The sequence below is a fragment of the Mustelus asterias genome, chromosome 1 (genome assembly GCF_964213995.1).
Source record: "Mustelus asterias chromosome 1, sMusAst1.hap1.1, whole genome shotgun sequence".
In the NCBI taxonomy this organism is placed as follows: Eukaryota; Metazoa; Chordata; class Chondrichthyes; order Carcharhiniformes; family Triakidae; genus Mustelus; species Mustelus asterias.
The window spans coordinates 42,701,983-42,726,396 of NC_135801.1; the positions used below are offsets into that span (position 1 = coordinate 42,701,983).

General features: G+C 40.7%; 1 protein-coding gene across 3 annotated transcripts in view; it reads right to left on the bottom strand.

Annotated features, from left to right (window-relative positions):
* Window positions 1-24,414, bottom strand: part of gria2b (glutamate receptor, ionotropic, AMPA 2b) — a 196,290-nt gene that overhangs the window by 40,713 nt on the left and 131,163 nt on the right. For all 3 annotated transcript variants that reach the window (XM_078211989.1, XM_078211978.1, XM_078211968.1), the window contains exons 7-12: window positions 11,001-11,168; window positions 9,613-9,717; window positions 9,119-9,229; window positions 6,615-6,821; window positions 5,284-5,654; window positions 1,175-1,373 (exon numbers count right to left, since the gene is read on the bottom strand). In XM_078211989.1, the coding sequence (XP_078068115.1) occupies window positions 1,175-1,373; window positions 5,284-5,654; window positions 6,615-6,821; window positions 9,119-9,229; window positions 9,613-9,717; window positions 11,001-11,168 (1,161 nt within the window). The remainder of the gene's footprint in view (window positions 1-1,174; window positions 1,374-5,283; window positions 5,655-6,614; window positions 6,822-9,118; window positions 9,230-9,612; window positions 9,718-11,000; window positions 11,169-24,414) is intronic.

The following is a 24,414-nucleotide window of genomic DNA, read 5'->3' on the forward strand; positions in this document are numbered from 1 at the left end:
TGATGTTATTTCCAAAGCTCAACATTATTAAGGAAGCAGATGAGAAGCAGATTTGCGTATTACTGATGTTCTTTGGCTTAGATATTGCATCGAAAGAGCAAACTTTTCAATTATTAAACATTTGTTTTCTAGACACTTTAACCTTCCCTTTTGCACAGCTATGTTCTCTAAGTATTCTGATTGTTTTTTGCCTGTATTCCTTTCTCTGTATTCTCATTTCTTGGATGGTGCAGTGCTATTTTGCCCCTTTTCTGTTGTTTTGTTCATTAGAATAAGGATGCCAGTGTTTAGAAATACTTTACCATTTTAGCACAAGGGGAGGCGATGGCTTAGTGGTATTATCATTAGACTATTAATCTGGGACCCAGGTTCAAATCTTACCATGGCAGATGGTGTAATTGGAGTCCAATAAAAAATACCTGGAATTAAGAATCAACCGATGACTGTGAAACCATTGTCGATGGTCGGTAAAGCCCATCTGGCTCACTAATGTCCTTTAGGGAAGGAAGTCTGCCATCCTTACCTGGTCTGGCCTACTTGTGACTCCAGATCCACATAAATGTGGTTGACTCTCAACTGTCCTCGGGCAATTAGGGATGAGCAATAAATGCTGGCCAGCTAGCGATGCCTACGTCCCACAAATGAATAAAAAGTCCGTACCCACAACTGAAACCAAGCATGTTATAGGTATAGAATAACGCTTCCTTTTCTCTATCCCAATAGATTCCCTACACACGATTATGACATTTCCATTTTCTTCACCAGCTTACTTTACAACTTCAGTTCTAATTGCCAATGAAATATGTTTGAAGTATAGTTAATATTGGAAAGTAGGTAGCACAGCAGCCAATTTATGTAGAAAGGGGGTCCCATAAACAGCAAGGTGATAATAACCTGATTATCTTTTTATATAAGTGAGGTTGGCTGAGCAATAAATATTGACCAAGACACCGGTGAAACCCCCTGCTCAATGGCATAAAAATATGCTTTGAACCCCATTGACAGCTATGACAAAATTTAAATAAAAGCTCTACGATCATGAATTGGGACATCAAAACCTTTGCGGGAACAGTGTTATACTTTAAAAATGTTGTTGCTTTCTCAGGCTAATCACAGTCACAGTAACTCTTCCACATATGAAACAAAACACAAAGATAAAAGCACCCCATCTTACCCTAAAGAATTCTTTTGTGGATCCAGCATCCAAAGTTCCATATGCAATATCTGTTTGCTTTGCAAGATCCTCTGCACTTTCAATGGGCGACACCATTCGTTCGACCGTCAGGAAAGCAGCTAAGTTAGCCGTGTATGATGATATTATGATCAAGGTAAAGAACCACCACACACCTCCAACAATTCGCCCCGACAGGGATCTAATAACAAGTGTGAAATGGATTTGTAAAATTAAATGAAGGCTTTCATCGGAGCAGAGTAATCAATCATGTGTTCTTGTGCATGGCATTTAATTATAAGGAAGCACTTCAGTGCATATTGTGGCTGTCCCTGAAAACAGTTAAAGAATTTAATAGCTTTCATGTCCAAAGATATTTCAGTGCAGTCAAAACTGTACAATACTACAACAGTTATTTGTTCAGAAAGTGACATCATTTGGGCCTAGAAAACAATAAAAAGTGTGTCCCTACAGTAAAAATATTGCTGGGAATATGAGAAGATGATGTGGAGATGCAGGCGTTGGACTGGGGTAAACACAGTAAGAGTTTTAACAACACCAGGTTAAAGTCCAACAGGTTTATTTGGTAGCAAATGCCCTGTTTGGGAGCAGATATCCACTCCATCTGACGAAGGAGCAGCACTCCGAAAGCAAATGGCATTTGCTACCAAATAAACCTGTTGGACTTTAACCTGGCATTGTTAAAACTCTTATTCAATATGAGAAGATGCCAGATGAAAACAAAAAAGATTAGTTGTGCCCATGCTGGTTTTTATTAGTTGTTTGCATGGCATACATAGTGGAGGCAGTGTTGCCATATTTATATTGCAAATACTCATAGTACGTCTTGCACAAAAACTGCACCAAATGCGTGAATTATTAGTTTCACTTAATCATAAAAGCTACTTAAGACATTCAGTGTTGTCTACAAACAGGTTATTCTCAAATCTGAGAAGCAATGCACTATGCTGGATGCTTTGTACATAAAAATTGTGAATGCTCTACTTTTGCAGTGATCTGGGATCGTGGTGGATCTCATGAGAAACCATTTTAGAATTTCTCAAAACCAGGTGCTTATCAGAAGCACATCATATGAGCTGCCAGCATGCATGGGAAACTAAACTCTTCCAAACACGCAAGTTGTCCAAACACACAAAAGAAAAAAAACTTTGGAATCCAAAGGATTTATTAGCAGCAAGTCGATATTTGTATTTCAGCCCCCTCTTTACCTGCTCTAAAATGTGAGAAAATAAGTTACATTTTTGTGAATTGCTTTTGGATTGGGGGGGGGGGGGGGGAGCGGTTGTTGCACAAAAAAAGAACAGTGCAAATCTATGGAGTCTTTTTAGTTTCAGTTGCAGTCTTCAAATACATCCTCGTTTACCAAAATTGTAAGGTCACTCTGGACTTAGTGTCCCTGAGCACATCCTTGAGCACCAAAGTAATTTCTTTCGGAATAACAGATCTATTCACAGAGTACTCAGTGCCCCTTTGTCTTTTGGTGGGAAAAAAGAAAGGTGGGCTTCTAATCAATCACATTAACTATCAACTTGTAAAGTCACATATATATTTCAGTACCAGTAAGTCACAGTAAGCCAAATGTGAAACAAATCATAGCAAGGATTGTGCTATGTCATCCTACATCATCTGAGCTTCAGTATATTGTTTTTTTCATAAAGTGCTGGTTCACAAATAACAGCTATTGCAGTTCCCTACAAAGATGGGCATATTTCACGTGTGGACCCAGACTGTCAGTATTGGCAGACGATTCAACCATGAGGACATCATATTTCAGCTGCTCCTATACTTACCTCAAGGAAAAAATTCCTGTGGTTGAGTATATAGGAACACAACAAACACATTTGTGTTTTAACAAATCCGTACAGTAATGAGACAAAGCAACCACAGCAATTCTTTCCCCTTGGTGTCCCGAAATATGCACTTTCCAACAAGGATCACTGTATATCATTGGAGTAGTTGATTTGTCCTCTCTGTAGCCCAAGGATACTTGCCCCCGTTCAGATCATCAAATTCAGCACAGACCCAGTATAGGACTTGGAATCTATGGCTTAGGAAACATTGCATGGTGAATTTAATAGTAGTCATCAAATAAATTCCTTCTGTAATGCTCTTTAAGCGCTTTTATATCTTTGACTTTTGCTTTTTAAAGCTTTTATAAAAAATCTGAGAGAAATTTTATGGGACTGTTGTTCCAGATTTTATCAAAACCAGTAAATTAAATGAAAACAAAAAGGCATAAAAACCCAGCAACAATTTTTGTGAAATATGAACAGTTGCATATAGTTTCAATAATGAGGATGTATGAACCTTAACGTAGCACTCCAGGTTTCAAAAAAAAATCCGAAGTCAAAGTTTCCTCACCTGTCATAACCTATTACAGGGAAAAGGTACAGATATAAATTAAGTATGGTTCATTTAATTTTTAATGTAAACAGTAAGCGTGGTTTAATAAATTTCATCCTTCCAATGAGGTGGTATTCAGCAATTCTCAACTTTCTATCCGAGGTTCTAAATGTATTACAAAAAAATGATAATTCTGTGTTTCATTCAGAGGTGGAGACAGGCTCTCTCCCTTTTGGCTGAGTGTCTGATCTTACTCACTTCACGGTGCAGGTGAAGCACAGTTAGGAGGCCACACACCTCTTCATTAGGAGGGGGGTAATATGATGGACGTAAAAGTCATCACCAACATGGTCATGCACTTCCAAATAGCAGAGTAGGCAGATGCTGCAAGCAGATCACCCTGTTACCTTCTCACTGAACCTTCAACATGCTAAGTCTATCAGCTTTTATGTTACGGAGAGTGCCAATTATAGGATTATGCAAACAACTGCTTCTACTGTATTGAAACAGAACCAGAAATAGAAAACTCATTATTTGCTTAAAACCCGGATAGTGAAAATAGAAAGCATCAGGCAAATCTACCAGAGGGTAAAATGAATTAATCAGCTAACATTGTGAGTTTATGAACAATGGTTAATTATGGCGATTATTTACCTGTGGCTTATTAACATGGTTACGTGTGACTAATAAGCTGCTAATAAACTACAAATGACTGGTTTGGAAGTAATTATTTCTTTGTCATTCCTTTAGATATTTAAAATAATTAAACATACTGGCATAATTAAGAAAGGGGGTGAGGAAAAATACTATTATTTTCTTGACAACTAACAAGGTGACTCCCTTCCCTCAAGTCAGTGCTGCAGAACGCAATCCATTTTTCTGATAAAGATAGGTGAAGGAGTGGTTCAAATGCATAAGATTCAATTGAATCGCATACTGCCAGGTTAACACAGCAAGCCATGTATGGACTTGTATGCCTTGCTACATCTCAATACATTTCTTTTGTTTTACAAAAAAATGAATTATACACTAAGTGAATAATCAGCCAAAGAAGAAGGCAGTACCAAAATGATTATGTAAATTTATGAAAAAGCCAGATCTATAAAGAAAATATTTTGAGTAGAACATATCATGACTTATAACTATCAAAAATGCACCAGATCTGTCCAAACCCTTAACCTCCCATACTAATAGTATCATGCATATTCAATGTTTATTGGTGAAAAATGTTGATCAATCCTATGATAGATAAGCTGAATATATTTATTAAAAGGAGCATAAATAGAAAAATAAGAAACAGTTGGATGAATGGATAAGTGATGGCCTATAGGCTGGAAATTCTTACCGTTCGCCATCGTTCCTCTCATTCGCCTCTGTTAGCTACACATAACCGTGGATTGTAAAATGGGAATATGCAGCAAAAACACGGTACCCCTCCAAGAGGACTATGAAATGACTGTAACCTTATGCATTTTACAGTCTCAGCGGCATGGTGTATATAAGTCCACTGTGGAAATACATGAATGATATTATAATAATACATCATTCATGTACTTCTCTGGTCTGAATAAAACTTATTTTTTCATGTTTTTGTTTCCCTTTGTCAGACCAAATTCAAATCAATCTTTACGTAATTTTTCCCTCTTTTTTAAAAAGGGAAAACGTCTGCTTTAAATGTGAATATATATCCACCAAGGCATCAGAGAGGGACCAAAAATGCACAAAGCTAAAATACTTGAGTGACCAACCTTGGCGAAATATCGCATCCTTGCTGCATAAAGGCACCCAGAGAAAACCAGAGACTATTAAATATCCCAAATTCATTAGTTTGGTCGTTACTTTGTGTTTCACGTCCATCTTCATATTCTTCAGTGTGCCACTCATATGGACTAAATCTGCTGACCAGGAATAAAACTACGCTGACCCCGATGTAAGCGAAGACAATGCACATCCAGATCTCATAGGCTAATGGATCTAGAAAGGAAAATACTCCTGGCTTCGACTTCTGGGGCTTCTTTATCATGATGGATATCCCAAGGCTCATGAAGGGCTTTGAAAAGTCGATCACCTCCTCTCTTACCAATGTTATTGTCAGTGGAGCTACTGCAATATCTGCCTTCTGGAAAAACAAAAGCACAGGTAGAAACAAAAGCTGAATTTAAAATCTTTATTAATGAATAAGACTATATTAAGTTGGCAATATTTTTTTTTGCCAGGTGAAAGTGATAATCAACCATTGGCTTTTTAAAATTGCATTGATATAATTATTGAGTTTTGATGAAGGCTCTCTTGTCAAAAAAGTAATCCATCTTCTCTCCTCATAGACGCTGTTACAAATTTCCTGTTATAATTTTAAAGTGAACTTGTGTTCACTTATTGTTACATGGACGATAGTTGCTCCAAGGTTGCTGCGTATTAATACTGGTTAAAACAGTGGGCTGTAACTTATTTAAAATAAAATACAATAATACTATAAGATCAGAGTTTCTTCATGCTATTCAAAATTACAAAGATGATAAACTCAGAACCCCACTGCATCCCACTATTTATTACATTTATATTTCCTTTAATAAATTAAGCATGCATATGAGCTGTTCTTAATGATGTGGAAAACGTTCCATCCAGAGTGGGACTAAATTTGTTTATAATGCAAAAAGTCATCTGATCCAACATTACAAAAGTAAATGCTACTCAACAAATTGTTCAATTGAAGACTAAGAGCAAATTTTTATTCAAAGGTTTGCACTTGTGCTACCAAACCTGTAAAGTGAAAATAGTTTATATTCATTTTTCACTAAATGTATCTTGTTACTTTAGGAAATGTAATTATCCAGCATCATCACATGATTTCCTTGATTCCTTCATTTCTGGAAATAACAGAACAGAGTATCTTACTTATATATTGTCAAGGCAGAATTAAAACAGTTGCATTTCCATAAGTTCTGACAATAGGCATTTTGCCTGTGTGGCAAAATCAGCATCATAAACCTTATTCTCTTCTTGGAAATCATCTGTTGTATATTAAAGACACAGCAGTTCAATAATTGAAGGAACTGGAATGAATATTTTGTGATCTTACCCCATAGACCAGTTCTCCCACCATTCCGTTCCAAACTTTTGTTTCCCCGTCCCGAGCACCGTACTTCCCATCGGGCACTATGGAAAGTTTGTACTTAAAGCCACAATGTTTGGCTATTTCAGCAGCTAGATCAACACAATAGCCTTCATACTGGTCGTTTCCTTCGAATTGCTCATAATTCTTCTTCAGCATAACATAGGGTGATTCCTATGATAAGAGAGTTTGCATCACAAAACATTTTTTAAAGGTAAATTCCATATCCATAAAATCATAGAATCCTTACAGTGCAGAAAGGCCAGTCAGTCCATCGAGCTTACACTAATGACAATCCTCCCGGGCCCTATCCCTGTAACCCCACATATTTACTCTGCAAATCTCCTTGACACTAAGGGGCAGTTTAGCATGGCCAATCAACCTAACCTGCACATCTTTGGGCTGTGGGAGTAAACTAGAGCACCCGGAGGAAACCAACGCAAATACAGAGCGAACAGGCCTGAGGCTGGAATTGAACCTGGGTCTCTAGCACTGTGAGGCAGCAGAGATAACTACTGTGCCACCGTGCAGTATTCTCTGAGCAATATGGCAATTAAATAACATTCTTTGCCTCAGCTATTCTTGAACTGGCAAACAGATATATGTATGCAACAGCCTGTCTTTCTCTCCAAACCCTGTGTAAGAATCCATGAACTCCATTGATGAATCATCTTGATGGCATAGCTAAGAATAGAAGTTTACGTGGGAAAACATGAATCCATTTTTTCAGTTCCATGGGTTACCACATGAGTATTTCAATGAACTGTGTTACCAGACAACGCCACAAAAATTAACACATTTCCAAACTATAAAGATTTGCATTAAATGCATAACTAGCACTTTCTCCAAGACTTTGGGACAACTAAAATTACTAAAACTCAACATAATTAATTTTTTTTCATTGAGACATGTCCTTATGTTCATTTTCAAATTTACATTAATTTATATACATATTAGAGTTTGAAGAAGCTCTATGCATTTTTTCTCATCCAGAATTTAATACTGGTGTGAGCTTTACAGACAATATTCATGTAAAATATGACTTGATAAAAGTAATTTAAAAAATACTTGCTTTGCTTTTCAATAAATATAAATATTTATAGAAATTTAAAATTTTGAAATTTCCTCCAGGCGACTGCAGCTGTCTCTTACCATAAAAGTCCATCCTCTAAACATGATGATGCCTAGGAAGACTTTCTTTATGGCACCCTGTGGACTTCCACGATCCACTGACAGAAGGCATGCTTCCTCAGAGAGATTGATACAGACACAATTTTCCCCTCATGCAGAAAGAGCATTGTACCAACATGGGGAACTTCATCTGGTGCCCCTAACAAAGATGTGGCAGGACTGTTTGAATTACTAGAGCAGTGGTTTGAACATGAGTCATCTGGATTAGTATTAAAATGAAGCACGGAAATAATGAAAATAAATGTTCACAGCCTCAGCTGGAGATTTTAGAACAAAGTTTTCCATTATGTGAAGAAATCATAATTGAGACAAATTTTCTGTGATCATTTCAATGGTCACTGATTCTACTCAGGCCAATTAAAGGCATTTCGAGTCTCTTAATTTTAATTGGTGTTATTTTCCATTTGATGAATTGAATTCCCTGCTGACGTTTGTTACTATTGATCAGAGTTCAATTTTCAGCTTGCTGCCTGAGCATCAAACTGATGAAACAAGCCCATTAAAGAAATTGTCCAATTTTTGTTTGCTGTATATTATAGACATGAAGAAGTAGTACCATTGGCAGTACGAGACACTTGCTTCCCTGGAGGTGCTGTACTTGGAAGTGTGAAATCAATATTTGCATAAATCTAAATTGGCCAGATGTGGAATACAAATGTCAGGGAAATTTCTCAGTCCATGATTTCAGTTTTCCTCACAAAAGAAAATATCCTCCAGTATCCACCCTATCTGGTCCCCTGAAGATCTGAAGACCAGCTGAGATTTTCCAGCCTTTTCTATTTTTGTTTCAGATTCCAGCATCCGCAGTATTTTGCTTTTACCCTTAAAGATCTTATACATTTCAATAAGATCACCTCTCAATCTTCTAAACTCCAATAGATAAAGGCCTAATCTGTTCAACCTTTCTTCATGAGTTTTGAGAGTTTAACAATGCTTCATTGTGAAACTCTCAGTTATGAAGTCTCTCTGTTTAACCATTCTCTCTAGAAGTTTCACTGTTTGAACTTCTATGATCTGAAGTCTCACTGTCTTAACCTCTCTGGACGTCTTGCTGTTTAAATGATCGACAACTGATGCAATCGTAGCAGAAGCAAGCAGTTTCTAAACAGATAAATGACTTTAAAAAATGTTAAACTTTACAAAAATAACATAAAATGTAAAAAGATATATTTATTGATATTGTGAGAATAATCAAGTCACTCTCACTAATGTTTGTATATTGATTGATAATTTTAATCAAGATTGAGAATTTTTTTTACAGTATGTGGACAACAACATACCATGATACTCGTTACTACAACGGTTTTATTCTCCATTCCTGCAGTCTCATTTCCACCAAGAAAATCTGTGGCTGTGACAACCATCTTGTCGACTTCGTTCCAGTATCCAATCTGCCAGTTTCACAGTACAATTGTTAGAAATGTTTAGTATCGTGCACTGCTTACTTCATACATGCATGCTCCTCTGTGTCAGTTGCTAGCCACAGTAGAAACCAGCCAAACATTTCATACTTTGTTCCTTCTATAAATGCATCCAACAGCAACATCGTAAATTTCCCATCAGGAAACTATGTGAATCACTCACAGAGGTGCCTACAATTCAAATAGATAACTGAACATGGTTTTATTATTAGCTCGCAGCTAAAGATCCATACTGGTAGGGGATAAGCCTGTTCTAAGTTGTAAACATGTTAACAATACACTACTTATTGATGTTCAAAGAATACACCTGAAACAATTATTGTTGTAAAGATTGTTGTATGTAGTACTATTACCTTCCGGGGACCGCTATTTTTGAGTTCCATGATATTTACTGTATAATTCACTCTTCTTCCAAATTGATCAAACTGAATATTTCCAGTTAAACCATCAATGCGGACCTATATTAGGAAATGAGGAGGAAAAAATATCCTTTTATTTATTTTGTGGACATCATTTAATGAGATATTTGTGTTAAATTTTAACAATTAATGGGTGATTTTAATAACTGTCAATAAAAACACTGCAAGATTCAATTATCTAGATCTGGAATGTTACCCATGAGGATTACCTGTTGGCAATCTAATGATTCCTTGGATTCCATTTTTTAAAAATTGGTTCCTTTTATGTTGTTTGTGCTGACACATAAGGAACAAACAGCATTAATACCCTTTGGCTATTTGCAGTTAATTGAGCTTCCATTGCTTAACACACAGCTTGAAAAATGCATCTGACAGTGACAAAAATCTCTATGAAGAAATACCACACAGTGGACCACGCAGTCCCTTATATTTCACAACACAGAATAAAGTGATGTAATTGGCAAACCAGCTCATTCATTATATGCTTTGGCAGTTTCCATAAATGCTGTTAGCCAAATAACAAAGAGGTGATGAGTATAGGGGCTTTGCCAGTGTCAAACCACTTACACATTATAACCTGAAATGAAGAAAAGGTATCCAGACTCAACCTAATTGAGTGAATACAGATTTTTGCACCTGTTAATCACTCAGTAAAATAATCAGCCTTTTACCACATCACAGAAACAGTTTCAAAGGTTCTCAGCTAGTAAGTAAAAGCAATCTCCCTATATCTTATCTTTGTAAATAAAAACAGGAAATACCTTACAAAATGAAATGCAACAATTTGAGAAGAAGGTTTAACAACACATTCTTAAGAGCAAATGGAGGTAGATAATAAACGCTGGTCTTGCCAGCAATGCCCATATAGTGTGAATTTTTAAAAAAAAACATGAACATGTGGTAAGCAGCAGAAGAACAGCCTTTCCCCTCGTTAAAGAATTATATTTCTAAGTACAAAATAGACAGCAATGCTAAAATATATTAGTTAGTGCCCATCTATTATCTTAATATGCATAATATGTAAACGATTGTCAAAGAAATGTCAATTTGTGAGGATTATGGTCTAGGATCAGCAAACCTTGAGACAGAGATTCATCTCGGGTGGCAGCACAAATTAGTGCATTTGGATCAGCTGCCTATTATATGCAGTTTCTGGTATCTATTTTGATTGACTGCAATGGAATTAAATATCATGCACTGAATATAACAGGTGGATGATCTGATATCACTCGTTTTGTGCCATTGATGAGACAAATTTCCATCCCTTGTGTTATAATTTGTGTACCTGAAGTATTTCAATTTATCAACCAAAAGTTACATACCAATTTTAGTGCTCTTTCTATTTCGATCCCTTGTCCCCAGGGTACAGCGGGGTTAGCAAGACAATCTCCAGTACTACCTCTCCTAGAGATATCAATCCGTTGTTTGCGTAGATAACGGAATGCTTCAGTCATCACTTGAACAGCATCATAGGTCAGAGCAGAGGTATACTGAAAAAGAAACAAACAAATGAATGGAGAAAGAACTTGCATGTACAGAGCACCTTTTATGACCTCAAGATGTCCTAACGTGCCTTACAACTCATGAAATACATACTAAGGAGTTGGCACTGCTGTTTTGTAGACAATTGTGAAAGCAAATTTGAACACAACAAGCTCCCACAAGCAGCACTTAGGTAACTGGCCAATTAATCTCTTTTGATGGTGTTGGTTGAGGGAAAATAGTAGCTAAGTCACAAAAAAGAAGGTCATAAATCATGCATTGTGTTAGACTCCCTAGATTCTCCTTAAGCCACTAATTTTCAGCTTTCAGAACACATATCATGGCCTTAGAAGTACAAGTACTAGCATTGGATCAGCCTTGCCTAATAGGCTTTTGGTCAACTGCCAAATTCAAGGAGTCATTATTTTTAAAGTACCAGGCAACTGCCTAAAATAGAAGTTAGAAGCTTGCATATGTTAATTAGTAGCCTAATTCCTGTTGAAGGACATTTGCACTCTTTCCAGATGGATGGGGAAGGTGTCTGGCTGGCCCTGTTTGGAATTCTTCTGGTTGTCCATGCAGATGATGAAAAAAGTATATTGTTAAAAACTTCTCTTTGCGTGTTCCTTGACAGCCAGGAAGAGCAGAAATGCGTAAGTTTCAATGGTGGAAAATAGTGCAATTAGTGCACCAAGGATGAAACACCAGACCGAGAAAACAATAATCAAGTTTCTTCATTTCACCAGATATGTCTGATATGCCTCGCACTGGGTACAAATCAGCTTCGATGGGGACAATTGTTTTTAGGTTTCGAAATGAGGTGATAAGCAAAAATTAAAAGTGCCTTACTGACTTACTGCTGGAGCCTCAGCCATTCCAATATTCAAATTGGTATCTATTAAGCAGGCATAAATGGGCAGTGGTGAGGGAAGGGATTGAATGCTTATTAATGTATGTAAATTTGTATCAAATAACACAGATAAACATTTAGCCTGGACAGTATTTCCATTTCACTTCATGTTGCTACCACTAGCTCACTAGTTCCTCAACTTGATGTGCGTACATTAGGAGGCAGCTATTTCCAGTGCTGGGATCCTTAGCTCCTTTAAAAATAATGGAAACAGGAAGAGTACTACTTTTGCTGTCTTTTATGTGTAGGGCCTTAAAAGCTCCTATTATTTTACCCCCTTACTGTAGAGGTTCTGAAATATTTCCTGGCTGCTAAAAGTCATGGCTCTATTTCACTTCCAACATTTTGAAGTCTTCCCTTTAAGCTACTGTTCAAGGCCTATGATGGTTGGTTGTTCTGTCAAATTGTTCATCCTTTCAAACAGTTAAAATTGGCAGCTTATCGAGCCAAAGAAAATAAAGTTCAACCATGAAAACTGATCAAGGCTGCCACTGACATTGGGCAGAATTCCCTGCCCCCTCCATGGCATGTTTTGTGGAGTTGGCCCACCATTCGCTGGCAGCGGGACTGGAAACACGGTTTCCCGTTGTTTGCACCCTCTGCCACTGGGGAACCCATGGCGGGGACTTGCCATTGGCGGGACCAGACAATCCCACTGACGGAAATGGCTGTAAAATCCCACCTAATATTTTGAGGATGGACGTAATGCTTTATTGAGCATCAGAGGCTTTGAGTTAACTTGGATGACTCGGACTTCTTTTTTTAATCATTGACTGGATGTGGGTCACTGGCCAGGTCAGCATTTATTGCCCATTCCCAATTTCCCTCAAGAAGATGGTCGTAATCATCGTCTTGAACTGTGGTATAGGTACACACACAGTACTGATAAAGAACAAAGAACCAAAAAAAGTACAGCAAAGGAACAGGCCTTTCGGCCTTCCAAGCTTGTGGCGATCATGATGCCCTAACTAAAAAACGTTCTGCCCTTACTCAGTCCATATCCCTCAATTTCTTCCCTATTCATGTACCCATCCAGATGCCTCTTAAATGTTGCTAATGTGCCTGCTTCCACCACATCCTCTGGCAGCACGTTCCAGGCACCCACTACTCTCTGCGTGAAAAACTTTCTCCGCTCATCTCCCTTAAATATTTCCCCTCTCACCTTGAACCTTGTAATTGACTCTTCCATCCTTGGAAAAAGCCTCTGACTATTCACCCTGTCTATGCCTCTCATAGTTTTGTAGACCTCTATCAGGTCCTCCCTCAGCCTCCGTTTTTCCAGTGAAAACAATCCTAGTTTATTCAACCCCTCCTCACTGTCAACACCCTTGAGACCAGGCTGGTGAACCTTCTTTGCATTCTCTCCAAAGCTTCCATGTCCTTCTGATAGTCTGTTGACCAGAACTGCACACAACACTCCAAATGCAGCCTAACCAAGGTTTTATATAGCTGCAACATGATTTCCCAACTCCTGTACTCAATGCACCAGCTGATGAAGGCAAGTATACCATATGTCTTCTTAATCACCTTGGCCACCTGTGTTGCCACTTTTAGGGAACTGTGGACCTGCATGCCCAGATCCCTCTGTGTGTTAATGTTCCTAATAGTTCTGCCATTTACAGTATAATTCACACCTAAATTTAATCCTCCAAAATGCATCACCTCGCATTTGTCAGGATTAAGCTCCATCTGCCACTTCTGTACCCAAGTCTCCAATCTATCTCCTGTTATATCCTCAGACAATTCTCAGCACTATCAGCAACTCCGCCAATCTTCGTGTTATCCACAAACTTACTAATCAGACCACCCACATTTTCCTCCAGATCATTTACATATACTACAAACAAAAGAGATCCCAGCACCGATCTCTGTGGAACACCACTAGCTACAGATCTCCATTCTGAAAACACCCTTCCACCAGTACTCTCTGTCTTCTCTAACCAAGCCACTTCAATATCCATCTAGCCAGCCCACCCTGAATCCCATGTGATTTAGTTTTTGTACCAGTCTGCCATGTGGGACCTTATCAAACGCCTTACCATATAAACTACATCCACAGCCCTTGCCTCATCAATTATCTTTGTCGCCTCTTCAAAAAACTCAATCAAGTTGGTGAGACATGACCTTCCCCACTAACTGCCTCTCACTAACTAGTCCATTTTCCTCCAAATATGCATATATCCTGTCCCTCAGTATCTTCTTCAAAAGCTTCCCCACCACTGATGTCAGGCTCACCAGCCTATATTTTCCTGAATTATCCCTACTTCCTTTCTTAAACAATTGCCTATTCTCCAGTCCTCTGGAACCTCGCTTGTGGTCAAAGAAGATGTGGATATCTGTTAAGGTTCCAGCTATTTCTCCCTCTCCTTGCCTCCCGCAATAACCCATTCAGTAACCCAATAGATCCCATTTGACCCCAGGGACTTGTCTACCTTAATGCAATTTAGGATACTCAGCACTTCCTCCTTTGAAATACTGACGTTCTCCAGCACGTTCACACACCCATCCTTGACCTCAACATCCACCATGGTGGATACCGGGACAAAGTACTCATTAAGGATCACACCCACTTCCTGTGGTTCCACGCATAACTTCTCTCATTGTCCTTGAATGGGCTTACTCTTTCTCTTGCTACCGTCTTGCCCCTAATATATGCATAACAAGCCTTAGGATTCTCCTTGACCCTGTTTGCTAAAGACATTTCATGCCCCCTTTTAGCCCTCCTAATTCCGCATTTAAGTTCCTTCCAACTTTCACTGTACTCCTCAAGGGCTTCATCAGTTTTTTGGCAAGGCGTTGGTAGGCAGTGAGTTTCAGGATTTTGATGGAGCGACAGTGAAAAAATGGCGATATAGTTCCAAGTCAAGATGGTATGTGACTTGGATTGGAACCTCCAGGTGCTGAGTTACCCACGCATCTGCTGCCCTTGGTCTTCTATGTGGTAGAGATCAGGGGTTTGAAAGGTACTGTCGAAAGAACCTTGGTAAGTTGCTACAGTACTTTTTGTGGATGGTACACACTGCTGCCACTATGAGTTGTGTTGGGTACCACTCAAGAGTGCTGCTTTGTCCGGGGTAGTAGCAAGCTTCTCTATTATTGTTATTGGAACTGCCCTCACCCAGGCAAATAGGAAGTAATCCATTAAACTTCTGATATGTGTCTTGTAGGCTTTGGGAAGCCAGAATATTAGTTATTCACCACACAATTTCTATCCTCTGACCTGCCCTTATAGCCACAGAAGTTGTGGAGCTGCGTCAGTGAAGTTTCTGGTTAATGGTAACCCCCAGAGTGTTGATGTTGGAAGATTCAGCAATGGTTTAGGCACAAAGTGCTTCAGCACCTGAAAGGTTGTGAATGGTATTGAGCATTCTGCAATCATCAGCAAATATCCCCAGTTATGCTCTTATGAAGGAGATAAGTTTATTGATGAAGAATCTGAAGATGGTTAGATCCAGGACACTAATCTGAAGATCTCCAGTAATACACTCTCCATCTGTGGGAATGGCGGCACATGCGCAAAACCCGGAGAGCGCAATTGGTGCCGGCAAGTTTTCGAGTTCTGAACTTATTGGCCCCTTGGGGTGAAATGCTGTGGGATTGCTGAAAGCTCATTTTAATGCATTGGTGTGTCTTAGAAACATAGAAAACTACAGCACAAAACAGGCCCTTCGGCCCCACAAGTTGTGCCAAACATATCTTAGGGAGATCTCTCTGAAACTTCACCCCTTCACCGGATATTAAACAGGCACTGGCGTGCCATCACACTGACGCCATTTACAACAAGTGCACCTAGACATGGATCTGACAGCAGGGGGGGGCGGGGGTCTCCCTGAGGTTGTAATGGTAAGTATAGCCTCGAAGGGAGAGGGACATGGCCAGGCAGTGGCTTTGCAATGCCCCCAACATTGCTTCTTGGCTAAAGTTTGCACTATGTTGGCACCATGTCAACTTGGCAATGCCAACCTATGCCAAGGGGCAGGCCCCAGCAGGAGCCTCATTATTATTGGTGAGGGCGGGGGGGGAGGGCGGGGGGGTTGCAGGGGTCTCATTTAAAGGTTGTGGTGGCCAGGAGCTGATAGAGGAGCAGGTGATGCCGGCGACGGCTGTTGAGGTGGCGGGATGGTGGAGGGGGTTAGTGTAGGTGTGTGCCAGGTTTGTGTGGGGGGGGAAGAGTGGTAGTGGGGAGAGGGTGGGAAGGGACTGATGATCTGGGGGGGGTGCAAGGAAAGAGGCTGATGATCAGGGAGGGTTGTGGAGAAGTGCTGACCCTGATCGGGGGTGGGGAGGGGGACCCTGAGACCTCAAAATAAATCTGAAATTCCCCTTTTTAGTCCATTCAAAGCGACAATTCAGATCAAAATTGAATGGCCAATATTTAATCAGAAAATGAAACACTCAATCATTGGTTATTATCAGAGTTTTTAAAAATATAAAGACTATTGTTATGATCCCAGCCAGAGCGAAGCTTGACTTGGGATTGTACTTTTCTTTACGAAGCCATGGAGGAAAATGACTGAATAAATTCACAGGAGTCTGCTGATGAACCTCTAACTTTACGGGTGGAATCTTACCAAAAATTGGCTGGGTGCTGTTTCTGGCGAGAGAGAAACATGCTGTTTTTCTCTCCAGATCTTATGACATCCTGCCTAAAAACATTAAGGGGCGTGTTTAACGCCGTCACGCAGCAGGGAGTAGGACCCCAACATGCCGGCAAAACCCGGCTGCACTGAGATCAGCCATCATTAAAGGGTGCCCCAATCATAACAGGAATACACCTCTCCACCAGCCCACCAGAGGTCTCCCTCCCCACCCCTGATCGGAATTGGCACTTCTCTTCCCTCCCCTTCTCCCCTGCACTGCCAGGTTGGTGGGCATGGTGTCAATCTGGCAGTGCCAACTTGTGCCAAGAGTCAATGCCAGAGGGAATTACCATGCCACTGCCTGGCCATACCCCTCTCCTCTGGGGGCGAATACTCATCTTTATGCCCCCAGGGAGATTCCCCATTGACAGGTTTACATCTAGGTGAATCTATTGTAAATGGCCTACTGAATATCTGATGGCGGGGGTGGTGTTGGGGGGGGGGGGGGGGGGGGGAGTCCCGGAGATAGTGCTCACTAATGACATGCTAATGTATTAAAATGAGCTTTGTGGGGTCCTGTGGTATGATTCACACTATTTCGCTCGTGAGGGGGCCTGGATGAGGGGGCCAATTCGCATCGTGCTTTCCGAGTCTCTCTGGATTTTGAGCGTGTGCCGCCATCCCTGTGGATGGAGAGCGCAGGCTCAAAATCGCCCCCAAAGAACAAAATATTTATTAAACAAGAGAAAATGAACTATATTGCACAAAAATGTTGGAAACATCTCAATACATACACGAGATGCTTCAAATTCACACTATTCCTTTACTCCAGCAATATCAGTACAGACTCATAAATCAGTGAAGATTTGCCATAACCTTGGCACAAAGATAAGAAATATACAGTAAATGGCAGAACCCTTAAGAGTATTGATAGGCAAAGGGATCTGGGTGTACAGGTACACAGGTCACTGAAAGTGGCAATGCAGGTGGAGAAGGTAGTCAAGAAGGCATACGGCATGCTTGCCTTCATCGGCCGGGGTATTGAGTTTAAAAATTGGCAAGTCATGTTGCAGCTTTATAGAACCTTAGTTAAGCCGCACTTGGAATATAGTGTTCAATTCTGGTCGCCACACTACCAGAAGGATATGGAGGATTTGGAGAGGGTACAGAAAAGATTTACCAGGATGTTGCCTGTTTTGGAGGGCATTAGCTACGAGGAGAGGTTGGAGAAACTTGGTTTGTTCTCACTGGAGCGACGGAGGTTGAGGGGAGACCTGATAGAAGTCTACAAGATTATGAGAGGCATGGACAGAGTGGATAGTCAGAAGCTTTTTCCCAGGGTGAAAGAGTCAATTACTAGGGGGCATAGGTTTAAGGTGCGAGGGGCAAGGTTTAAAAGAGGTGAAGGAGGCAGATTTTTTACACAGAGAGTGGTGGGTGCCTGGAACCCGTTGCCGGAGGAGGTAGTGACTTTTAAGGGGCGTCTTGACAAGTACATGAATGAGATGGGAATAGATAGGATATGGTCCCCGGAAGGGTAGGGGGTTTTAGTTAAGTCGGGCAGCATGGTCGGTGCAGGCTTGGAGGGCCGAAGGGCCTGTTCCTGTGCTGTAATTTTCTTTGTTCTTTGTTCAAAGGCTTCTCGCTTAGGATTAGAATAGTTGCAAACAGTTTTCTTCCTATGAATTCACTCAATGTTCTCTCCAAGGCGGCCTTCACGACACATGACAGCGCAGAGTCGCTGAGCAGAAACTGATAGCCAAGTTCCGCACACATGAGGACGGCCTAAACCGGGATCTTGGGTTCATGTCACACTATCAGTAACCCCCACAGCTTGCCTCCTGGACTTGCAGAATCTCATTGGCTGGCCTGTCTGGAGACAATACACATCTCTTTAACCTGTGCTCAATGCTCCCTCCACTCACATTGTCTGTATCTTTAAGACCTGGTTGGCTGTAGAGATTCGCATTCTAATCAGTATTCTGTAACTTGATTTTGTGTCTCTGTATGCCCTGTTTGAGAGCAGATATCCACTCCATCTGACGAAGGAGCAGCGCTCCGAAAGCTAATGGCATTTGCTACCAAACAAACCTGTTGGACTTTAACCTGGTGTTGTTAAAACTCTTACTGTATAATTCTATAGGCTATCATCTTGTGGGAAAGATATAGAGGGGCACATTTGCAGAGAAGTACAGATGAACAACAGACACAGAAGATAATGAGGGAATATTTTATAAGTCACTTGATAGTACAGAACTTAAATATTGCTGAAAAGAGAGACAATTTTGCTGATGCTTTTCATCCTGTGCTCATCAAGAATTCAACACTTCAAATAATCACCACAATTTATACTACAGGAGAAAAGGGTGCTGATTGGTTTGCACATCAACTCTGATTGAACAAGGCATTACCATGGAGAAAGCAATGAGGAATTATAGACTCCAAAGCAGTTCAGAAAATATGCAAGGTTTGAACATATTGCTTTTTTGTTGTTGTGTGTCGGTCCCTGTGTGTGAATGCATGTCACTTCTAGCAAGAGCAAATGTGTTCAGTGCACAACTGTTCATCTTAAATTGGTTGTTTGCATACTGGCTACACTCAGGATTGGTCAGCTAGTTCTTCCCAATATTGGAATCACTCAGTGGATGTTTTGAGATATTTTGCCTTTCCAGGATCATTTTAGGTAGATCTGACACTTTTCAGGCCTGCAAGTAGTCTTTGGCTCATTTGCGAGTTTGCATAATATGCAGCAAACGATGATCTGGCCAGGGTCGCAAATGTCATGCAGGATAGCTTAAATCCGCTCTATTTCTCCATGAAGCTTGCAAGGCTACAAAAGTGGTATTTTCCACCAACAAGTTGCTGCCATCAGTCCAAAAAGATGTGCCTCTCACACAAGTGAGCATTTGTCATGTATGAATTTCAGTGTTGATGCAATGCCCAGGTCATGCATCCTGATTGCCGATTACAAACAACCGAAGGAACATACTATTTGACTCAGAGTACAGACTGTACTCAACCAGCCTGCCCTGTTGCTTTCTCCAGGGCAATGCCTCAGCCAACCAGGGGTGACTTGCCAACTAATTAGCACCCTTTTCTCCTGTTGTATAAATTATTGTGATCATTTGAAATTTGTCATTCCTGTATTTGTCCTGATGAGTGCAAGACGAAAAGTTTCAGCAACATGTCTCTCTCTTCAGCAACATTAATTTTCTTAATATAGATTGGAATAATGATGGAGTAAAGAAGAGCAAGAGAGAAGAGTTTCTTAAGTGTGTTCAGGAAAACCTTGACCAGTATATTTTCAACCCAACAAAGGGAGGAGGTATTTCTGGATCTGGTTCTGAGGCATGAGTTAGATCAAATGGATCTAACTCATGTTCCTGTTGGGGAACATTTTGGAAATTTTGATTACTTATCTTAACCTTATAATAATATAATGTAAAAATATAAGGAGAAATCAGTCGGTTGAGAAAAGACCAGTCCAAGGTAAATTGGAATCGAAAATTGGCAGCCAAACTGTAAGAGAATAATTGTCTGCCTCAAAAGAGGAGATAGCTGGGTACAGGCTAGGTACATAGTTGTGATGAACAAAGCATCGTAGCTGTGAGGGACAGCTCGGTGGATAGGATATTGGTATGTAGATAGGTTGGAAAATTGGGCGGGGATCCTGGATTCAGGATTCAATCCTGGACCGGGGAGCGGCGCGGGCTTGGAGGGCCGAAGGGCCTGTTCCTGTGCTGTATTGTTCTTTGTTCTTTGTTCTATATCCATCAGGGACAAAAATAGGGCAAGCAAATCCATAGCTCTCTGGATGAAAAAAGTGATAGCAAGTAAGATGAAGCAGAAAGGGGGTATGACAGATATCAAGTTGATAATACAAGTGAAAAACAGGCTGAATATAGAAACTTCAGAGGGGTAGCGAAAAAGGAAAGGGGTAAGGTCAGGAAAAAAATATGAGAAGTGACTCCAATTAACATAAAAGGGGAATTCAGAAGTTTTCAGGGGACATATAAATTGTAAAGGGTTAGTAAGAGGAAGGATGGAGTTTATATGAGACCAGAAAGGGGATCTATGAATTTGAGATTGAGGGCTTGGCTGAGGTGCTAAATGAATACTTTGCATCTGGCTGTACCAAGATAGAAGATACTGCCAGAGTATTACTGTATGAGGAGGTAGTTGAAATATTGGATGGGTTAAAATTTAATAAAGGAGGTTTAAAGTTTATTTATTAGTGTCACAAGTAGGCTTATATTAACACTGCAATGAAGTCACTGTGATATTCCCATAGTCGCCACACTCCAGTGCCTGTCAGGTACACTGGGGGAGAATTTAGCATAGCCAATGCACCTAATGCACAGTCTCTTTCGGACTGTGGGAAGAAACCGGAGCACCCGGAGGAAACCCATGTGGATACGAGGAGAACATGCAGACTCCGCACAGACAGTGATCTAAGTAGGAATCGAGCCCGGGTCCCTGGCGCCGTGAGGTAGCAGTGCTAACCAATGTGCCATTGAGGTGGGCTGCACCTCATCCAGCTGCCTGGATGAACTTTGATTAATCTAAGCAAATTGAAGGAAGTAAGAGTGGAAATAGTTGAAGTACTGGTTACAGTCTTCCAATCCTTCTTAGAAACATAGCTGGTGCCAGAAGACTGGACAATTGCAGATGTCACATCTTTATTCAAAAGAGTAAAAACATAGAACATTACAGCGCAGTACAGGCCCCTTGGCTCTCGATGTTGCGCCGACCAGTGGAACCAATCTAAAGCCCCTCTAATCTACACTATTCCAATATCATCCATATGTTTATCAAAGAACCATTTGAATGCTCTTAATGTTGACGAGTTCACTACTGCTGCAGGCAGGGCATTCCACGCCCTTACTACTCTCTGAGTAAAGAACCTACCTCTAACATCTGTCCTATATCTATCACCCCTCAATTTAAAGCTATGTCCCCTCGTGCTAGCCATCACAAGGATAAGGATAAGCCCAGCACCTATTGACCAGTCAGTTTAACTTTGGTGGTGGGAAACCTATTAGAAATGATGAACCATGATGATATTAATAGTCACTTGGATAAGAACATAAGAACTAGGAGCAGGAGTAGACCATATGGCCCCTCGAGCCTGCTCCGCCATTCAATAAGATCATGGCTGATCTTTTTGTGGACTCAGCTCCACTTACCTGCCCGCTCACCATAACCCTTAATTCCTTTACTGTTCAAATATTTACCTATCCTTGCCTTAAAAACATCCAATGAGGTAACCTCAACTGCTTCACTGGGCAGGGAATTCCACAGATTCACAACCCTTGATGTGAAGAAGTTCCTTCTCTACCCAGTCCTAAATCTGCTTCCCCTTATTTTGAGGCTATGCCCCCTAGTTCTAGTTTCACCCGTCAGTGGAAACAACTTCCCTGCTTCTATCTTATCTATTCCCTTCATAATCTTATATGTTTCTATAAGATCTCCCCTCATTCTTCTGAATTCCAATGAGTATAGCCCCAGTCTACTCAGTTTCTCCTCATAAGTCAACCCTCTCAACTCCGGAATCAACCTAGTAAAACTCCTCTGCACCCCCTCCAGTGCCAGTATATCCTTTCTCAAGTAAGGAGACCAAAACTGTACACAGTACTCCAGGTGTGGCCTCACCAGCACCTTATACAGCTGCAACATAATCTCGCTATTTTTAAACTCCATCCCTCTAGCAATGAAGAACAAAATTCCATTTGCCTTCTTAATTACCTGCTGCACCTGCAAACCAACTCCTTGAGATTCCTGCACAAGGACACCCAGGTCCCTCTGCACAGCAGCATGCTGCAAATTTTTATCATTTAAATAATAGTCCATTTTGCTGTCATTCCTACCAAAATGGATGACCTCACATTTACCAACATTGTACTCCATCTGCCAGACTCTCGCCCACTCACTTAGATTATCTGTATCCCTTTGCAGACTTTGTGTCCTCTACACACTTTGCTGTTCCACCCGTCTTAGTGTCTTCTGCGAATTTTGACACACTACACTTGGTCCCCAACTCCAAATCATCTATGTAAATCGTAAACAATTGTGGTCCCAACACGGATCTCTGAGGCACACCACTAGTCACTGTCGCCAACCAGAAAAACACCCATTTACCCTCACTCTTTGCTTTCTGTTAGTTAACCAATCCTCTATCCATGCTAATACATCACCTGTAACACTGTGCACCTTTATCTTATGTAGCAGTCTTTGGTGCGGCACCTTGTCAAATGCCTTCTGGAAATCCAGATACACCACATCCACAGGTTCCCCATTGTCCACTGCACATGTAATGTTCTCAAAGAATTCCACCAAATTAGTCAAACATGATCTGCCCTTCATGAACCCATGCTGCGTCTTACCAGTGGGACAATTTATATTCAGATGTCTCGCTATTTCTTCCTTGATGATAAATTCAAGCATTTTCCCTACTACAGAAGTGAAGCTAACCAGCCTATAGTTACCTGCCTTTTGTCTACCTCCTTTTCTAAACAGTGGCATCACATTTGCTGTTTCCCAATATGCGGGAACCACCCCAGAGTCCAGCTAATTTTGGTAAATTACCACTAGTCCATTTGCTATTTCTCCCACCATCTCTTTTAGTATGAGTAATGGAGATGCATTCCATCAGGTCCATTCCATCAGGACCAGACTTGTCTACCTTTAGCTCCATTAACTTGCCCAACACTACCTCTTTCATGATAGTGATGGATTCTAGGTTCTCACCCGCCATAGCCTTCCTGTCATCAATTTTTGGCATAATTGTAGATTAATTAAGGGAAGCTAGCATGGATTTGTTAAAGGCAAATTGTCTTCAGCTGACTTGATTGAGTTGCATTGGAGAAAAAGTTGATGGGGAGTAATGCAGTTAATGTGGTGTACATAGATTTACAAAAGGCATTTGATAATATCAGGCTTGCCAGCAAGATTGAAGCCGTGGAATAAAAGGGACAGTGGCAGCATGAATAGGAAGCCGGCTGAGTAGTGATGAATGGTTGTTTATTGAACTGGAGGAAAATATACAACGGATTTCCTCGGATTGGGTTCTGACCACTGCTTTTCTTGATATTTATTAATTACTTCGACTTGCATGTACAAGGCATGATTTCAAAATTTGCAGATGGCACAAAACTTTAAAGCATTGTGGACTTTGAGGAGGATGATGATAGACTTCAAGCTTATATGTACTGGTTGAGAAAACAGAAAACAGGATGACATTTAATGCAGAGAAGTGCAGAGTGATTAATTTTAGCATGAATGATGAGCATGTCATCAATGACCATGAGCATCTCGCCAAGGCCATCCCTGCATATCCATTACTCACCTTCAACCAGCCACCTAACCTCAAACAGACCATTGTTAGCCGCAAGCTACCCAGCCCTCAGAAGAACAGTGACCACGACACCACACAACGCTGCCACAATAACGTCTGTAGGACATGTCAGATCATCGACACGGATATCACCATTGCATGGGGGAACACCATCCACCAGGTACACAGTACGTACTCATGAGACTCGGCCAACATAGTCTACCTCATATGCTGCAGGAAAGGATACCTCGGGGCATAGGAAACTGTTAAATAAGTTAAGTGCCCATGGTGTTAAGGGCAAGATCCTGGCATGGATAGAGGATTGGCTGACTGCCAGAAGGCAGAGAATGGAGATAAAGGGGTCTTTCTCAGGATGGCCATCTGGATAAGAATGGTTTGATCAAGCAGACGCAGCATGGATTCATGAGAGG